Here is a 19,005-nt window from a genome sequence, read left to right on the forward strand (position 1 = left end):
GGGAAAAGACAAAACCATAAAAATTGAATCAGTTAAATCAGTCTCCTTGGTCAACATGGCAGCAACCAAAACAGTCGCACCTCAATAACTAGGAGAATTAACTGGACAGCTAGGCTACCCTAATGCCTCTGGTTTCATTAGATATAGACTTAAATAGAAGAAAACTGCACATGAGATTGGGAAGTGGAAGTCACACACCATAGCCTTCTCAGCTGCGTCAATGTATGACAGAGGACTACACTTGATTCAACATAAGCACTGTTGGAAAGAACAAAGAAAAAAGACCTACTTTGCTTTTTAAGTTCTTCAATTTGTTCTTCTTTTAGGTCTAACTGTTCTGTAAGTCTGGAGGCCGAATCCAATGCAGCATTTGCTTCATCCAAACGTTCCTGGTGGTGAGGGAGGGAGGCGAGAAGGTTACTAAAGCAGTATATAAACTACAGGGCTGTAAGACACTTCAGCATCAGTCAGCAGCTTGGCCAGAGGTGAATCACGCTGCACCTCTGTGACCATGGCAAGTCTGTGCGACCTACTGGCCTCAGACTGTGTCACTGCGCTTTCAGAGAAACTAAGTAAGATGCTACAAAAAAATAATATAACAAGATTAAAAAAACAAAAACTAAAAAGACATAAAAAGTCAACAAAGTAACATGTTTTTGTTCTTTTAAATTTTTAAGCTAACGTATATAAACGGGCTGTTTCACTGTAACTGTTATTGCACAGTTGGATCTAAACCTCACTGTGTACACTGCTTATGTACTTCTTCTGTTTTGCCTCACCATCCATTTGTGTGAGCACCTTGTATGGTAGATAACAACCCTTTGTTCTCTGGGCAATGAAAATGAGGTAACCCATTGGTCTACTGACTAATAAATAGCCTTTTAACCCCTTTTTAGCGATATACAAAGAGGCTCTCCTGTACTTTTATAGTTTGAGGTTAGTCTTGATTAAGATTCTTACATCTAGACTATACACACAATCTAGAATCTATTATATAAGATATTTTGTTTTCTATATTTCTATATTTCTAAATTTTAATATAGCATTTCTCAGTGAATATACCTTTGACAATTCCTAGCTCACTAAGTGTCAGAAAAGCTACCCAGTCACTACACCATCAAAAGCATTCTCATGTCCAAATGTGGTGGCATAGGCCTATACTACTAGCACTCTAGAAGCAGGATGATTCTGCCAGCCTGAGCACAGCAAGACCCTGTCTCAAAACAAAACAAAAATTACTCTCGGAAGCCAAGACTCCCACCAAGTAAGGACTCTTGTTTTAATATAACTGAAATTTATGTCTAAATATGGTATAAGAAAGAGTCCAACTTAATTTTGTCTATATGGATAGTTTGTCAATGTCATTTATTTTTATTTTTTGTGTTTATTTTGAGAAAGGGTCTTACTGTGTAGCCCCGCTTGGTCTGGAATTCCCTATGTAGACCAAGCTGGTCTTGAACTTATAGAGACCTGCCTGATTGCCTTCTGAGTGCTAGAATTAAAGCCCTGCCCAGCTAGTATCATTTTAAGAAAATCTTCTTTCTCACTGAATTAAAAATGATTCAAATGGGGCTCTTTCTATCTCTGGTCACTACAGAAAGAGGAGCACCTGCCACACCCAGGCATTTACAATGGACGCTACAGAACTGCTCCAGACTCCTCTCAAGAGGAATAAGCAAATGTATAGCATCAAGTCCTACAATTCCTTCTGCTACAAGGGGCTGCTTCACCACAAAACAAAGGGGTTGTGTGGTCATGACATGCAGATCTGGTCAGCGCAAACCAGCCACTTTTTATGTGAGGTCCACCATCTACAAGAATGCTCGGGCACCCTCAGCAGCATCAGGCACATGATCTGCAAGAACAAGTATTTCCTGATGTGGGCATGGTGGCCATCAGAGAGTCAGTACCATCCCATGAAGCCAGAGCCTGTGGTGGTGAAGAGGAAACCAACCCACACAACCAAGAGCTCTAAGCCCCACAACCCAGAAGCAACAGGGTCCAACGTCTTTTTTCAACTACTACCTACTACCAAAAAAAAAAAAAAAAAAAAAAAAAAAAAAGTTCAAATCCATTTCATTTAAATTCTCAAATATATTCTGGGCTCCACTTCTACTGTCCCTTGCCCCGTCTTTGCCCCACTGATCTGGACCACATTGTACTGGCTCTATTTTGATACAGTCCTTCCCCACTGCTTTTCCTTGTTCTAATTTTCTTTGTTATCCCAAAGAATCTGTAAATATAAATGTAAATTCCAGGTCACATTCTGTTCTGGGATTTGTCTGGTGTGCTACCTTGGATAGGTACAGTTCCTAGTTATTCATCAGTTACTACGAAAGACAGCTCATCGTCATGAGTAACCTTGAGTGTCTTGGCTGGGCCAATGGGAAATTCTTAAAGGCAGAGACTGGGCTTCCCCCAAGTGACAAAATCCCTTTAGTGGGCAGCAGCTTCTTCTGTGCTCACAGAACTCCCTCCAGCTGGGACCGTCCTAACTGCCTGAGGACAAAAGTTCTGTCTTGTGCCTGTGATTTCCAGCCAGGCCTTTGATGTGGTCTTCCCATCTTGACTGCCAGCCCTCCAAACTTCAGACTTGCTTAGCAAGCTCCAACAATCATGTAGCAATTCCCTGTAATCAATTACATGTGTGTCTACATATCATCCACATTAATGTATGGACACACACACTCCTTACTGATTGTGCTTTCTAGGGGGTTGAACTCTGACGGGGTCTGAAACAAAAAATTTTAAATAGAAATGTATTATTCTAATCTATAAATCTAAATTTGATATAAAGGAAATTTAAATAATTTTTAGAAAATCTAAACATTTTTTTAAAAAACCCACAACTTCATAGTGTTTATATGTATGCTGTGGGGTTTGTGTTTATGTGGGTTTGCTGTGCTGGGTATGAACCCGGGGTGTCACAGGTGCTACACAAGAACCCCAGACCTCTTACAAACTCAGTAAAGAAAGAACAAGCCTCTTTGGACATTAGCACTTATGTTTTGTTATTTTGCTATTTGTTTGGGTTTAATTTCATTTGTCCACCTTTTATCTTCATTAATTTCTTCTTAAGTTTTTAAGTTTCTTCTGGTTTATTTTGCTCTTTTGCAAAATGATGAATTTATCTTAAATCAAGAATAAATTAGTTTTGTTTAAAAAAAAAGATCTGGACTGCTACTTTAAGAGTCTAATAGACAATATATTCTGATACCACTGGACACAATTAAGTGTTGAATAAAAATATATCTTTTGGTCAGCTGTGGTGGTACACATCTTTAATCCCAGCACTCAGGAGAAGAGGCAGGAAGATCTCTGTGAGTTTGAGGCCAGCCTGGTCTACAAAGCAAGTTCTAGGATATCCAGGACTACACAGAGAACCCTGTCCCAAAAAACAAAATGAAACAAAATATATCTTTATAGATACATTAATAACTTTGATAAAGTAAACCTAGCACTAGAAAGCAGGGCCTATGGAAGGTGTCTGTGTCTCTAGAGCACTGTCCTTCAGAAGAATAAATGCCACTGCTGCAGAAGGGTCCTTACAGAAGGACAAGTTTGGGCCCCTCCTACTGTGTCTCTCTAGCTCTACAGACCCAGAACCATTAGCTGACAAAATTATTTTTCTTGTAAACTACCTGGCTGTAGTTAAAACAGCACAAAAATAAATAATATACTTTCTCAGTCATCAGTGTAGTAAAACTTCAAAGTCTGATAATTTATCATGACAAATATTTACAATAAGAATCATGAATATATTAAGAGTCACAGTAAATTAATATGACCATATTTGGAAAACTACCCTCCTAGTGATAAAGCTTAGGTTGTCCTATATATTCTATAGTTTAGTCATTCCAGTCAAAGCATACCTAATAGAAATCTTTGTGTGTGTGTGTGTGTGTGTGTGTGAGAGAGAGAGAGAGAGAGAGAGAGAGAGAGAGAGAGAGAGAGAGAGAGAGAGATGAGATGTAAACAAGTACATACGAAGCTCACTGCTGTGCAGACGAATATAAAATGCCCTTCACGGTAAATGAGAAAATAAAGCAGAATACTAGCTTCTTTCTATATGAAACACCTGGAAGGAAGACTGTGGAAGAGTACATAGAAACTGCAAAGGCAGCATTCATTCCAATTACGATGGGTCAAGAGGATGTGGGCATCCGCTGAATTACTATCCATCCTATCGTGTACATATTTTATATAAACTAGTGTACACATTAAAAATTTTACAGCCACTTAATATTTAACATAAAATTTAAAACTTAATAGAAAATATGGTTACTTCCTTAGAACATCAACAGTCCTAAACAGAGTATCTGTCACCAACTCCAGATAAGGGTATTTTATTACTTTCAACAGCTGTTGGCAGTCTGCCTGGGACTGAGAAAAGTACCTCCAAAATCCACAGCAAGTCCCTTTGGTGTCTGTCATATCTCTGCAGCGGGATTGATCTCACCCATACCTTCCATATGACTATCATATATAAAATAGAAAATAATAAGGAAAAAAATTCAAGACGCTTTAAAAGAAGACTGAGCACGGAGACTGGGAAAGTACATTTGTTTTTGTGCTTTTTAACTACAGCCAGAGCAGTTTATAAAGAAAATAATTCTGTTAGCTAATGGTTCTGGGGTCTGGGAACGCCAGTACTCTGGGACTTGTACCTGACAAGGGCCTTCTTGTTGCATCGTCTCATTGTAGAGCTAGAGAGACTCACTCGTACAACCCAGTGTGTGGAAGACTGAGTACGGTGGCTCACTCCTATAAGCCAGCATCTGGAAGACTCAGGCAAGAACTGGTTACTGAGAGCTCCAGTGCAACCTGGGCTACAAACTGACCCTGACTCAAAAATCAAAAACAAAACAAAGCAAATTTCCTCAAATTACTAAAATCAGTAATAAGAAAGGGGAACCAGAAAAAAAGATCAAATAGGAAAATACATACAATTTTAATACATTAACAAATACAGTATACAAAACACTTTGTTCACAAGAGAAAATTTCAACTTAATCCTATAGATGAATTTGTTTTCATTCTTCAGAGGCCCTAAGATACTGTGTTGTACTAAAGCATTTCAAGTTCCTTTCATCTCACATTCACTGGGTCTACTCAAATGTTGTCACCTGAGAGATTCTGAGCCTGATGGTTCATGTAACACCCAGTTGAAGGCTGGATACAGTCATTCAAACGTTAAATAGTAAATGAACGGGTTTTTGAGACCATTTCTAAGACACAGCTCTTAAAAGAAAGCATTTTGCCTACCTGCAGCGACAATACTTTTCCTTCCAGATTCTCTGCTTTTTTCTTCCATTCAGTTAAGAGCTGGTTTTGCTTTTCTAATTCAGCAGAATACATAGCTTTTTCCTCTAAGGAGAAAGGAAAGTTATAGTAATAGTAATATTTGGGACAGTGTATAAAGCTGGAATTTTACATCATCTAAACACCCCAAAAGGTAAGGACAGATGTCTTGGTGAACACGTCTGGTAGCACTGCCACCAGGGGCCTGTGTCCCTCCCAGGCTCTTCTCACCTTGTGACCATCCCACCCTGCTTCCTCTTTAGCCACACTCTACAGCCTCCTTGCCACACTCCTTTGTTCTTATGCCCACTCTTAGCAATTATATTAAAAAATAGTCTATTTTTTGGTCCCACTATGTAGCCCTGGCTGATGTGTAACTCAGCCTGCCTTTTCCTCCTGAGTGCTAGGATTAAAGGTGTGAACTAGCACACCTGGCTAGATGTAGGGAGTGGTATACTTAAAGATTTTAAATAAATGCACAGCCCTAAAGGGTCACACAAGTACAAATGTAAAATTTTTCTTAGGCACAAAAATATCCTCTAACCCTCCTATTAACCTATCAGTTAACCCAATTAGTAATTACCAGATGCACTGAGTCAACCAGATGGGTCAGGAATCTATAAAGTGGGTAAACCTAATTATGGTAGGGGGAATGTGAAAAAGCAAACTGTGTTCTCAGCAGAAAAATGCTCTAGTCTCTGTTAGTGTGTCTCTAAAACAGTATTTTTCCACTTGGAGTAGGAAATATAGCCACCTCAAAGCACAAATGAACAGCTAAGAACAAGCTAGTATTTCAAAGGTCAGTAATTGCGATGATTAACACTTAAATGGGGCTTCAAACTCCAGAATCTCAAACCTAATCATTCTAAGTGTGTGTCATTCTCCTTTTGCATGTGCTTCTATTGCTTTCCCTCTCCCTCTCTCCAGTTGTTTTGTTGTTGTTGTTTGTTTGGTTTTTTTTTTTTTTTTTTTTTTGCCTTCCCTCCCCGAAAACAGAGTTTCTCTATTGCTTTGGAAATTGTCTTGGAACTCTCTTTGTAGACCAGGCTAACCTGGAACTCACAAAGAACTGCCCGCCTCTGCCTCTCGAGTGCTGGGATTAAAGGTGTGCACCACCAATGCCTGGAAGTTTTGAGACTTTTCTCTATGTAGATCAGGCTTGTCTGAAACTCAGAGAGACCTGCCTGCCTTTACAACCTACTTCGAGTATTAAAGGTGTGTGACATCAAGCCCAGCCCCTTAATAAATATTTATTTGTTTACTTTGTATGTATGTCTGAGACCACTTGGGCCAGTGTGCATATGGAGGTCAGAGGAGAATTGGAAGAACGGTTCTCTCCCTCCACTATGTGGTCCTGAGGAACCAACCACAGGTCACCATGCACAGCACCTATTCGCTAAGTCATCTAACCATCCCTGTATAATCAATCTCCTTCATCCCTGGATTCTCCCTCTTCATTCTATTTACCTTTTTAACTCCAGCACTGGCTACTCTTCCAGAGAACACAGGTTCAATTCCCCAGCACACACATATCACACTAATGTCTGTAACTCCAGTTCCAGGGATCTAACACCCTCACACAGACAAATGTGCAGGCAAAACACCAACACACATAAAAGAAATAAAGTATTAAAAAAAAAAAGTCAGTGGTGGTGCACATACTTAATACCAGTACTCAGGAGGCAGAGGCAGGCAGATCTTGAGTTGGAGGCCAGCATGGTCTACAGAGTGACCATCCAGGACTACACAGAGAAACCTTGTCTAGAAAAAACCAAAACCCAAAAGCACAATAATAATAACAAAAAAGTTACACCCTGCCACTTTCATCTCAATTAGTAATAAATACTAAAACTTTATTTTAAAAATCACAATAGTTTTAATCATAAAAGGTGTGTGAACTTACCAGGTAGTGGTGACTTCTCTTTCCTCTTAACAAGTCAGTAACCATTTAAGGATTTCCTATACCTACCCTCATAATCAAATAAGACAAAATAATCATAACTACAATTTTTCTTCATTAAGACATCAGCCATGTAAGTAACGTACCTTGTTGGAAGTGTTCGAGAACCATCTGCAGGTTGGCTAATGACAGAGCATACTGCTTTACTTGCTCCTGGGAGACAGAAAGCTGCAAGGCGGTCTCATCCCTCTGCTTGGAGACTATGTTCAATTGTTCTTGCAAAGATTCTACTTGCACATTGGCTTGATGACTTCAAATAAAAGAATAAACGCAAACTGTTTCATCTATTCAAGTCATTCAACAAAAAATGCTTTCCCTACATTTTCTGGTTAGATTCCAAGGTATTTAGTGAATATGTAGGAAGACAACAACAAAAAAAGCTTCTCTGCATTTTTTAACTGATAAACCATTCACTGCATATTTACTATCAAGTAAGCCCATTCCCATTGCTGTATAAGCACGGCCACCATCCACCCACCCATCATCCCTCAGTGCATCCATCTCCAGAGCTTTGTCTCGTTTTACAAAATGAGGTCTACACTACTCTGATTTGTATTATTATTATTATTATTATTATTATTATTATTATTATTATTATTTGGTTTTTCAAGACTGGGTTTCTCTGTATTGCCTTGGCCCTGTCCTGGAACTAGCTCTGTAGACCAGGCTGGACTCAAACTCACAGAGATCCATCTGCCTCTGCCTCCTGAGGGGGTGGAATTAAAGGTATACACCACCAACACCTGGCATTCTCTCTTAATTATTAACCCATTTCTATTAAACTATGTATTGCCATGAGGCTGTGGCTTACCCATCTACATGGCGTCTCTCTGACGATTCTCTTTCCCTCTTCCCAGAATTCTCCTAGTCTGGTAACCCCTCCTATACTTCCTGCCTGGCTACTGGCCAATGAGCATTTATTAATCAATCAATAAGAGAAACATATATTCACAGCATAACAAGGGATATTCCACATCACTCGGGCATGGCCAAGAGCTTGTCTGCTAGATTATAGATCCTGCCATGATGGCATGGTGCCATGATGGCAATACAAATATCATAGCACCTATATAGCGTTTATCTATCATCTATCTACCTATCTATATTATTTTTTTTTAAGACATGACATCACCATATAGGCCTTGGCTGGCCTGTAACTCACTAAGTAGACCAAGCTGACTTCAAACTCTTAAAGACCTACCTGCCTTGAGTGCTTAAGGGATTAAAGGCATGCATTACCACACTGGGCCTGGCTTATCTTTGGAGTGTATCTCTGATTGAATGATGATTATTTTCAGAATACCACAATGGTCTTCACTAGTATTTAATATCCAGTTAAACCCTTACTCAAGAGTAACTATTAAACCTAATTAGAAGCAACTCACTTGAAAGATATTTTACCCAACAGTACCCTCTTGTGGAAGCAGAAGTAAACTGAGACATAAACTGTCCCCAAAAGTCCCTAGGTTTTTATTCATTCAACCTGACTGGTTAACAAATCAAAATATGAGTGTAAGAAGCTTTCAAAACACCCAGAGCTAACAGACAGTAGGTGTTAGTTTGTTAAAGGATCAAAATACCACAATGTAGCCTATAGACTGGGTTTACTCATACGACAAATATTTACTGTCTATTAGTCTACACTTAATACATGTTGTGGATAGATAGAAGATGAACACTTTCTTTGATAGGAGAGAGGTTAAGACATGCAACAATTACTAAGTGTAATATAAGGGCCATCAAAGACTCAAGGTTCTATACAAGTTCAGAAAAAGACACTACCACAGACAGGGTTTGGGATTAGAAATGAGGGACGGGGCACTAAATAATAAGCCTTTCTGAAGAAAACAGAATTTGAAAAATAGGTGAGAGAGGCAGGTCCATGGTTCAGTCAACACGAAAAGAGCAAGTAGGGAAAAAAGAACCGGGGAAACATGGGGGAGCTGAGCTGCTCAGACCGATCAGATAAGGCAGGGCTCTACTTGAGGATGCTCAGCTCAGCTCAGAAGTTATAGGGATGGACGTAGACTGAAAGTATAAGGGAAAACAAGGACACAAAAACTGTAAAGAAGGATTTTAGCAGGTACTGTTATGCTAATCACACGCCTCAGTGATTAGGATCTCTTCCAGTGGACCCAAGTTTGATCCCTAGCAGAACAACCTCAAAAGATACCTCAAATTAACTCTAGTTCCAATGGCAACCAACAATGTCCTCTTGGGGCTTCTGCAAGTACCTGCATGTGTATGGCACACCAATTTGGAAAAAAGAAAAAAGCTCTAAGTGTTCAGTAAATAAATTAATGATGTACTATGTAGTCATAAAATGTTGCTGCAGAAATATGTGGCTTACTGTATAATGACATACTACTAAGTGCTAAAAAAAAAAAAAAGGCTACAAGCAGTAGCAATTATATGATCCCATTTTGTTCTTAAAAGACAGACTATATAAATATAAAGGCATAAAATGGTACAAAGGATGATTTTAGGTGAATGGAGCTCTACTCTTTGGTAGGGTGCAGTTAAGTACACCAGTAATACTACCACTTGGGAAACAGAGGCATGAGGATTTCAAATAGAAGCCAGCATGACTTAGTGAGACTCTGTCTCAAAAAAAAAAAAAAAAAAAAAAAAAAAACCAAGTCCTAAGAATAAAATCTTTCTATTGAGAAAAATGAAAATTCAAAACTTCTCATAAGCCACAAGGTGGTTCCTCAAGCTGATCCAGGTCTCCAACCTGCCGCTTCCTAAACACGTTCATTTCCACCACCCACATGCTGTCAACCTTCAATCACCTGCTGAAAAGTAATACCATATCAATTAATTAGCTCTTGGGGAACTGGACAGAGCCAATAAAACCGGCCAGCATCCCAGGACAACTCCCTAAAATGACAAGTGACATATGGGAGGGGGTTGCAAAGCAGCAGGTCGTCTGAGTGCTAGAGTCTCATGAGACCCTCATGCCTGCTTGATCCAGTTTTTACCACTTCACCCTAAGACTCTTCACCTATAAAATGGAGACAATGACTTTTGTGAAAATGAACTGAACTAATAAAAGCAAAACGTTCACTGAGCATGATGCTCAACAAGCGACTGGTTATTGATGGTGAAAAAAGAAAAACTTACCTTGCGTTTTCCATCGCATTAGAGGATGAAACTAGCTTTTCTTCCAATACTGTGACTTTCTTCCTCAGTTTGGCCTCTCTGTCTTCTGCAGCCAAAGCTTCCCGGGTATGAGAATCTTCAGACTCTAAGAGGTGGTCACGCAGTCTCTGGAGCTCCTGGTTTAACCGGGACTCTTTGTCGCGTAAGTGTTGGACCTAGGGAGAGGGACTTTCTTTACTTTTCTTCTATACAATGCCCATCTCCACAAAACATGTACATCATCAAATTTTTCCATATTATGGAAATGTATTGATATATTAATATTAATTATACATAAGTATCAATAAGTTGTTATGATTGTAAAGTATAACATTTATTTTAATTGTAATATATTTTAATTATACAAAATAACATATTTATTTAGTAATAACAAGTATAATTATTATGAATATCAACTATATAATATCAACTATATAATGTATTAAATATAATATATTAATATACTAATGCTTTATATTGCAAAGTGTGTTTATACCAGGAAAACTGCCCAAATTACATTAAAAAAGATTAAAAAAGCTTTACATTTGCAATGTCTCATCTGCATAGTTACAACAGAAATGGAATGATACAGAGGCACTGGACTCTTATGGCAGAGTACCTTTCTCATGTCTTAAGAGTGAGGTAATTTTCTTATACACAAGGCACGTATCACAGTTTTCCCTTACAAAAACTAAATTATAATGTACCCTACTACAGCACATCAAAGGAGGAGAAAAACCACCAGATAATTTCATCTGTCTTAGTTAATGGTTACTAAACATCACATCGCTGTCCATTAGAGTGAGCGCATACCTCATTCTGGAGGGTACTGTTTTCCATTTGCTTCTGTTTCAGGGCCAGCATAACTTGGTCTCTCTCCTGTTGAAACGTAACTGTCTTCTCCTGCATTGATTTGACTGCATGTAAAAGCTGATTTAACTCCCCAGCCTTGCCCTTTTGGAAAGAAACAACTTTAGCCTTGATAATAGATTATCAAGATGACATTTTCTTCATTAAATTAAACATGGTTAACAAAAGCAATGTCAACAAAATCCAAAAACATTCTGAGAAAGACACAGTCTGGAGGAGCTTAGGGAGATGTGATGTCTAAATAAAGTGTGGTATCCTACACAGGCCTGCAGCAGGAGGAGGACATGGGATGACTACTGAAGGATTCCAATAAGCATGAACTTGCACTGCCACAATGTTGGTTCATTAGCTGTAACAACGTACGATAGTAGCTGAAATACGTACGATAGTAACAATAACAAACTGCATACAAGAGATGACTGTTCTCTTCACTACCTCGACATCTCTTCCCAAAGCTAAAGGAAATAGTCATGAGAAATGTTTTAAAGGGAATCAGGTGTGGTGGCTCATGCCTTTAATTCCATCAGAGGCCCTGGATCTCTGTGAGTTGATGGCCATCCAGGTCTACACAATCAGTTCTAGGCAAGCCAAAATTACATAATGAGACTCTATGTCAAGAACCCCCCTACACATACATGCACGCACGCATGTTTCCAAGAGTCTGGGAGTCTAGCACAGTGGAAGGGCACTTGCTTACTTCATATGAGGAGGCCATAGGTTCAATCACTAGCACTTAAAAAACAAAATACAGAAAAAATGCAAAAACATTCTAAAATAGTAGGTCACAGGTGATATGAAGGGAAAATGGAAAAAATGGGGAAGACTTTTAATTTGGGAGGGTAACATAAAAGAACAGAGGAGGGAGGGGGGAGGATAAACAATACTAAATGCATTTGAAAAGTCATAGGAAAACATTATTTTATGCTTACTCAAAATGCACATATATATATATATGAGTATGTATATATATATATATATGAGTATATATATATATGTATATATATGTGTATATATATATATATATATATATCGAAAGATACTCTGGCTTACACATGTCCACTGTGCCAGGAGCACAAACACACCAAGTAAAAATAAACAGTATATAAAGTCAACTGAATGGATCATCCAGCATATTATTTTTCTAATAGTTTACCACATTACATGGATAATTTGGGGTTTCTGAAACTTTTCAGTTTCTCTCATACATATACAAATATATGCAGCCATTATAAAAGCATTCTTACTGTAGCTCATCTGTAGCTCAAAGATATCTCTTAGAACTTCCTTTTCAAACAGGAATCTCTAAAATGTTGGCCTAAAATGTGATTAAAGGGATTTCCCTCTGATCAGCTGAGGAAATAGAATGCTTGCTATGCCAGGTGGTGGTGGTACATGCCTTTTATCCCAGCAGAGGCAGGCAGATCTCTGTGAGTTTGAAGCCAGCAAAACAAGTAGAATACTTGCCTAGTACAGAGGTCCTGGGTTTGATCTCTACCATCTCCCTAAGAACTGCTCTGAGGAATCACTCCTATTAAATCTTTTAATTTAGTAGTAGAATTAATCTACTACTAAAAATATTTAAAAAAATATCTAGTAATTTGGGGGTGAAGAAACTGTACACAAACCAAAATGCCTTCAAATAAATATTCCTAAGTGAGCAAGTTTAGTCTTCCTCCTCAGAAACAGCATCAATAAAATAGCACAGTAAAAAGGCTCCTTTGTCTTCAACATTTTTCTGCATACTTCACCAAGAACATACCTGCTCTTTCTCTTTCAACAGTTGTTCAAAAGCAAGTGCTTTCTCTCTCATCGAATGGCATTCAAACTCTTTTTCTCGTAACATCATGGAAAACTTCATGTTGGTCTCTTGCAACGCCTGGTATTCTGTTTCCTTCCCCCTGGAGGTCTCTACTATTTTTTCATTTTCCCCTTTCAATTTAGAAATGTCCATTTCTAAAATCAGTATTCTCTCCTTCAAATTTGTCACTGCCTGCCTCAAAAGCTCATTCTCATTCACTTTGTTCGTGAAATTCTCATTTGAAGAATGTAACTGGTCACTCTTGGCTTTGATTAAGAGATCTTTTTCCTTAAGTAAGTTTTGTAAAGCCTCTTGTTTCTCCTTCAGCTGCTTCATTTCCAAATCAGTCTGCTCGTGTTCTCTTCTTCCTGCCTCTGAGGACAAAGCAACGGACTCTGACAGTCTGTGGTTGTTTTCCTGGAGTGTTCTAATCATGACATCTTTTTCCTGCAGTGACCGTCTCAAATCATCCACTTCTTGTTGAAGCAACTGAGAAGACTCACACGGGCCAACAGACTGGCTTGTCATAAGAGGCTCTCCTGACTGAGCAGTAACTGATGAGCTAGAAGAGAGCTGGGGTGACATGATATCAAGTTTTCCTAAAAGAAGGTCCTTGGTATTACAAAGCTGCCCTATGCTGTGCTGAACTTGTGCCAATTCCTGCCCAAAATTCTTAAGTTTGGTTTCATTCTGCTCATAACTTTGGATTAGGCCAGTGTAGTCTACTTGTAATTTAGAATTGTTATCACTGTCAACCAAAACTTGTGCCTGAAGTTGATGAAGTTCTTCTTGAAGCTGGGCTGACTCATGTTGCATATTTTGGACGGTGGTCATCACCTGCTGTTTCCACTCTTCCATTTTCTTCACTTGCTGTTTTAGTTTATCACGTTCCTGTAAGAGCTCCTCAAACTGGTTACTATTAACTCCTCCAGACTCACTACCTGTGCCAGAAGTCTGCAAAACTGTCAGCAGGGTCTGGCACTTCTGACTCAGTGCATCTATTTCAATGTCTTTTTCTCGAATAATCCGTGATAAATTTTGAATAGTTTCTTTAAACATATCTTGACCACTACTTTCAAATCTAGTGGACATTTTTTTATTCTCATCTTGCAACTTAATAAGGGCTGCTTCTTTGGCACTAATAATATCTATCATCTTGTGATACTCTGTTTTTAGCTGGCTATTTTCCCTCGTCTTCTCACTTAAGACAACCATTACTTTCTCTCTTTCCATAGCATAGGCATGCAGCTGCTGCTGGAGGTACACAACATCCTGAGAGCAGGAAGCCGAGGAAATCCTGGCGTGAAGAGCTTGTATCTCCAAGTCTTTCTGCTGGATAATCTGAGTGAGCTTGCCAACCTCATCTTTGGACAACTGATCAATCTGTTTAGTTAAAGAGATATTCTTTTCATTCAGTAGCTTAATCTCCAGCTCCCGTTCTTTTATCCCCTTCACTAACCTTTCTGTTTCAGCTTTAGATAAATCATGTTTTTCACTTTCATTTTCTATATTAAGGCTCTGAACTTTTGTTTCTTGAAAAATATCAGAATTCTCTGTTGTAATGTCCTGTCTTTCTTCATGCAACTGGGCTTTTACTTGTTCAATTGTTTTTTGCAAGTTCTTAATTTCCTCATCTTTTTCTAAAAAGAGCTGGGTGTGTGTGATATTCATTTGTTCATGCTGGTACCTAAACTCATCCATTTCTTTCTTCTGTTCCTGTAGAGACTGGAGAAGCTGCATCTTATTCTGGTTTTGATCTTCAATCATCTTCTGATGATGCTTAATTTCTTCTTCCAGATGGTCCTTGATCATGTGCAGCCTAGACAGCTCAGACTCTAGCTCTGTGGTACTGTCAAGGGTTCTAGGCTCAGGCACGGGCACAGCCCGACTCTGCTGCTCTCTGAGCCGCTCCAGCTCTTCTTGCAAGTGATTGTTCTCTTCTTTCATGGATCCAAGACTTCTATCTTTTTCCTCTATGGTCTGCCTTAGAGTCTCATTATTTCTTAAGACCTGAGCACATCTGTCCAATTCCTGTTGCAGTTCTGAACTTTTTTCTTTAAGTTTCACAATACAAATTTCTTTTTCATTTATAAGTTGTGTCAATCGTTTCTGCTCTTCTAAACTAGTCGACAAAGTTTCCTTCATTTGTTGATGATCAGTAGACATTTGCTCAATACTCTTTTTGAGCCCTGCTATTTCAGAGTCTTTTTCCTGACTTAGCTGGATTAGGCGCTCATGTTCCAGCTCTAAGGCAGAGGTGCTCAAGCTGCGCGCACTGGACAGTTCCTCAATTGTTTGTTTGTATTTGTTTGCTTCTTCTAACAGCCTCTTCTCAGCTTCACACAATTCTGCCTCTAGCTGCTCCTTTTCACATCTCAGGGTCTCCAGCATGGCAGTGTTTTCCAGAGAAACTTGGCTGTTGCCAGCAATAGATTCTTCCAGCTGATTTCTTACATCCTCACAGGCTACAACCAGCTTTTCATTTTCTGTTCTGAGATCAAAAGCAACTTGCTTTAAATGTTCACTGAGCTGTTCTACTTCGGAAAGATTCTGCTTTAAGTTTCTGACTTCAGTTTCCTTTTCCTGAAGTAAGTCATCCTTCAACTTACTGTTAGAGCCTTGGGTCTGAGAACAAGTCAATTCACTCCTGACTGTGGACAACTCCTCCTCATTTTGTCTGATGTGTTCCCTCAGTTCCCGGTTCTCCTTCTGGATGTTGAGATTATTTTTCTCTGATTTACTAAGCTGAGCTACTAAATCTTCTACTTTATCTTCAAGTTTCTGCTTGGTTAACTGTAAATCACTCAGGGCCCGTTCACTGTGAGTTAGCTTTTCTTTCTGCGTCTCTAACTCTTTGATAATGTTTATTTTATCATCCTCAAGTTGATGGCTTCTCTGTTTTTCATCATTAAGGTCTTCTTTTAGCTTCTTGATGGCACTATCTCCTTCACTTTGTTGTTTTGATAACTGATCTTTTATCAAAATCACATGCTGAAAGAAAAAGTGATTTGCACAGTAACTTTGTGACATCTAAAGAAAAGTTTGTAAATTTTCATATCATATAATAATAATCTGAATATTTCTAATCCTTCCTTAAAAAATAACTTTCTATCTCATTATGTCTCACAAAAAAAAATTTACAAAACGTTTGTCATTTTAGGATTAAGAATCTAAATCAAAAAGGCTAATCACACATGTTCTATTTCTAACTTTTAAACACCAGAGCAGGCTTCCACAAACAGCAGTCCACAGCTACTACCTGTCTCTGTATACAATTTACCAAAGCAAAGCCATGCTTGCTTGTTCACATATCCAAACTCAGCAAGTTGAATAGCTGCAGCTGAGACATGTTCTGAAAATTTAAAACATACTTTACTAACTAGCACTGTGAAGACAAAGTTACATCTCTGATTAGATCATAAGTGAACTAAAATATTATACCACAATACTATATCCCTAACTACGTTAGTTCAGTACCCAGATGAGAGGCTGGAATATGCTCCTCATGAAAATACTCCCCACGTTTCATCATATTTAATGCGATGTTACCTTAGTAGCCTCTTGGTTCTGCTTGTCCAGTTCTTCTAACTCAGCTGTGAGTGTTTCATTTTCATGAATACTCTGATTCAGTTCTTGTTCCTTCACCTCTAAGTTAAGCTTCAAGTCACGTACTTGAGACAGCAAATCTATGTCCCTTGTAGCTGTACTTTTAATGACTTCATACTCATTGGTCAGTTTGGAAAGTGATATCTGAAGTTCTTCCTAAAATGACAAGGGGACAGGGAAAGCAGCACATACCATCATTCAAGAAGAGACATCAAGAGAAGCAAACAGACAAACAAACGTAACTAGTGGATCTATTTTAAATCCTTTGTGTTGGAAACATTATTAAACAAGCCACAGCCGTCAGTCATGAAGTTTTACTTACAGCTCTAGGCAGAACATTTCTACAACTCTGCGTTCACTTTCTAGCCCTAACTTCTTTGCAGAGGATCAGTCCAGGGCAGAGCCTTTTCTATTCTGTTCCCATGGCTATCAGCCTTATCCTATACCTACCAAACACACTCTTAATAAAAGCCCCCAAACTCCAGCTCTCTTCACTTCCACTCCCTAACACTCAGCCAGATTAAATACAAGTGTAAAAAAAAAAAAAAAAAAAATTACTCATTCAGACTATTTTTCTCATTAAAAAGACTTACCTATTACTTGATTATATTGGAATACAAAACCTTCTCTTAATTGAAGAATCACCCTGTTACATTTATTTACCTGTTATAAGACCAGGCTCCCCTCTCACAAACTCAACATTACTAAACACAGAACTACACATGTATTTAATAGTCTATTTTATAATAACATTTTCTTGAAAACCTAAGAAGTTAGATAGTTCTCTATGATTCACATCATTTTCTCTGTTGTAAGGTATATAAAGCCTTCTTCCTCCAGTGTTTTTTTTTTTTTTTTTTTTTTTTTTAAATTGAATTTCTCTGGGATCTACTTTGAAATAAATAATCTCAATTTCCTTTAAAAAGGCCCTAATAGCCCCATAGAAAAGAGGTCTAAAAAACTGTATGAGTGTCTCCACCATCTCTTTCTCATTTCCTTCCAATCCAAATGCCTACCCTGAACTGCCCTGGAAGACGAGGCCAAGTGTGGGGTCCATGCAGGTCATCCCAGCACTTGGGCTGAAGCAGGAGGACTGCTATAACCCGAGGCCAGCCTGAGGCCTAGACAGACTCCAGGCATGCATGTGCTCCACATACTACACGCAGGCAAAACACTCAGACACATAAAAGAAAAATAAATAACTTGTAAAAAAGGGAGAAAGGCGAGAAAGCAAAGGAAGAAAAATAGTACGTCCTTAAATCTTTTTAAAAGTATCTGTCCATTTAGGAGAACCTCAAATAACATTTTCAGGATGATCTAAGAGCACATCTGGCATTTTAAAGTGGGAAATAAATAAAATTCAGTTAAGAGTTACGGTGAATACTAACCATCAAAAGAAAGGAGAAACGGTTACCAGGAAATTGGGAATGTAAGGAAAGTTGGCAGGCCCTACAGGACTTGTGAAAAGGGGCCTACAGCTGCAAAATGTAGTTAGGCCAGTCAGATAAAGAAGAGGACTCAGTGGGACAGAGCCGGAAACAGCATGCACATACACAGCACTTTCCACAAAGTGATAGTGAGTCACTGCCGACACTCTGGGGAAAGAATGGCAGCAAAGATCTCAATGCCCAGGTCTGCACACAAACCCATCATGCCTCTCCAAGAACACTGCCATACACTGATGCACAAAGAAGCGGAAACAAGAGTTAGGGGCATAAGAACAAAATATAGCATGTTGACCCGGCTATTTCTTAAGGATATATATGCAGAGCCAGACATGTATTGATAAACCCACAATAAGTACTATTCTAGGAATTGTAATACAGAATGTCTTTGGGCAAGAGGCCATGTAACAAAGGCAAGAAGTTTTTCAGTATGTATTACTGAATACTTTCATCCATAAATGCATACTACTTTAAAGAACTCACAGTGTAAATTGAGCTCAAATTGTGGCTTTAGACTGTAATTCCTAGCTGTCTTTGTTAAAGTATCTGACATTAATAAGAGATTAATATTCTCAGAGACACAAATATATGGCTCCTCCCTATATCAGTGGTATCAAAGCACTCTAGTCCATCTTTGCTTAAAAAACAAAAATAAATAAAAGATTCCACTTCTAATAGCAAAATTATCCCTCTTCCACTGTTCACCAATAAGAAATTCCTACCTACCACAACAGACATTCTGCGGTACATGAGTCAGGCATCTCCCCTACCTGTAAGTACTGCTGTCAGAGCCCCATCAGAATCTCATCTCTTCTGCTCAGATCAGTATGCCTACTGGATTGTGTTTGCACCTACACTCTGGACAGCCTCTCAAACTCTGAACC

The 19,005-nt window shown here is 38.7% G+C and overlaps 1 protein-coding gene across 4 annotated transcripts in view; it reads right to left on the bottom strand.

The window, feature by feature from the left end:
• Positions 1-19,005, bottom strand: part of Trip11 (thyroid hormone receptor interactor 11) — a 61,688-nt gene that overhangs the window by 19,785 nt on the left and 22,898 nt on the right. For all 4 annotated transcript variants that reach the window (XM_051196486.1, XM_051196487.1, XM_051196485.1 and 1 more), the window contains 7 exons: positions 16,620-16,832; positions 13,032-16,061; positions 11,216-11,356; positions 10,385-10,578; positions 7,348-7,511; positions 5,266-5,369; positions 290-389 (listed from right to left, as the gene is read on the bottom strand). In XM_051196486.1, coding sequence (XP_051052443.1) covers positions 290-389; positions 5,266-5,369; positions 7,348-7,511; positions 10,385-10,578; positions 11,216-11,356; positions 13,032-16,061; positions 16,620-16,832 — 3,946 coding nt within the window. The remainder of the gene's footprint in view (positions 1-289; positions 390-5,265; positions 5,370-7,347; positions 7,512-10,384; positions 10,579-11,215; positions 11,357-13,031; positions 16,062-16,619; positions 16,833-19,005) is intronic.

Source organism: Phodopus roborovskii, unplaced genomic scaffold (genome assembly GCF_943737965.1).
Source record: "Phodopus roborovskii unplaced genomic scaffold, PHOROB, whole genome shotgun sequence".
NCBI classification, from domain to species: Eukaryota; Metazoa; Chordata; class Mammalia; order Rodentia; family Cricetidae; genus Phodopus; species Phodopus roborovskii.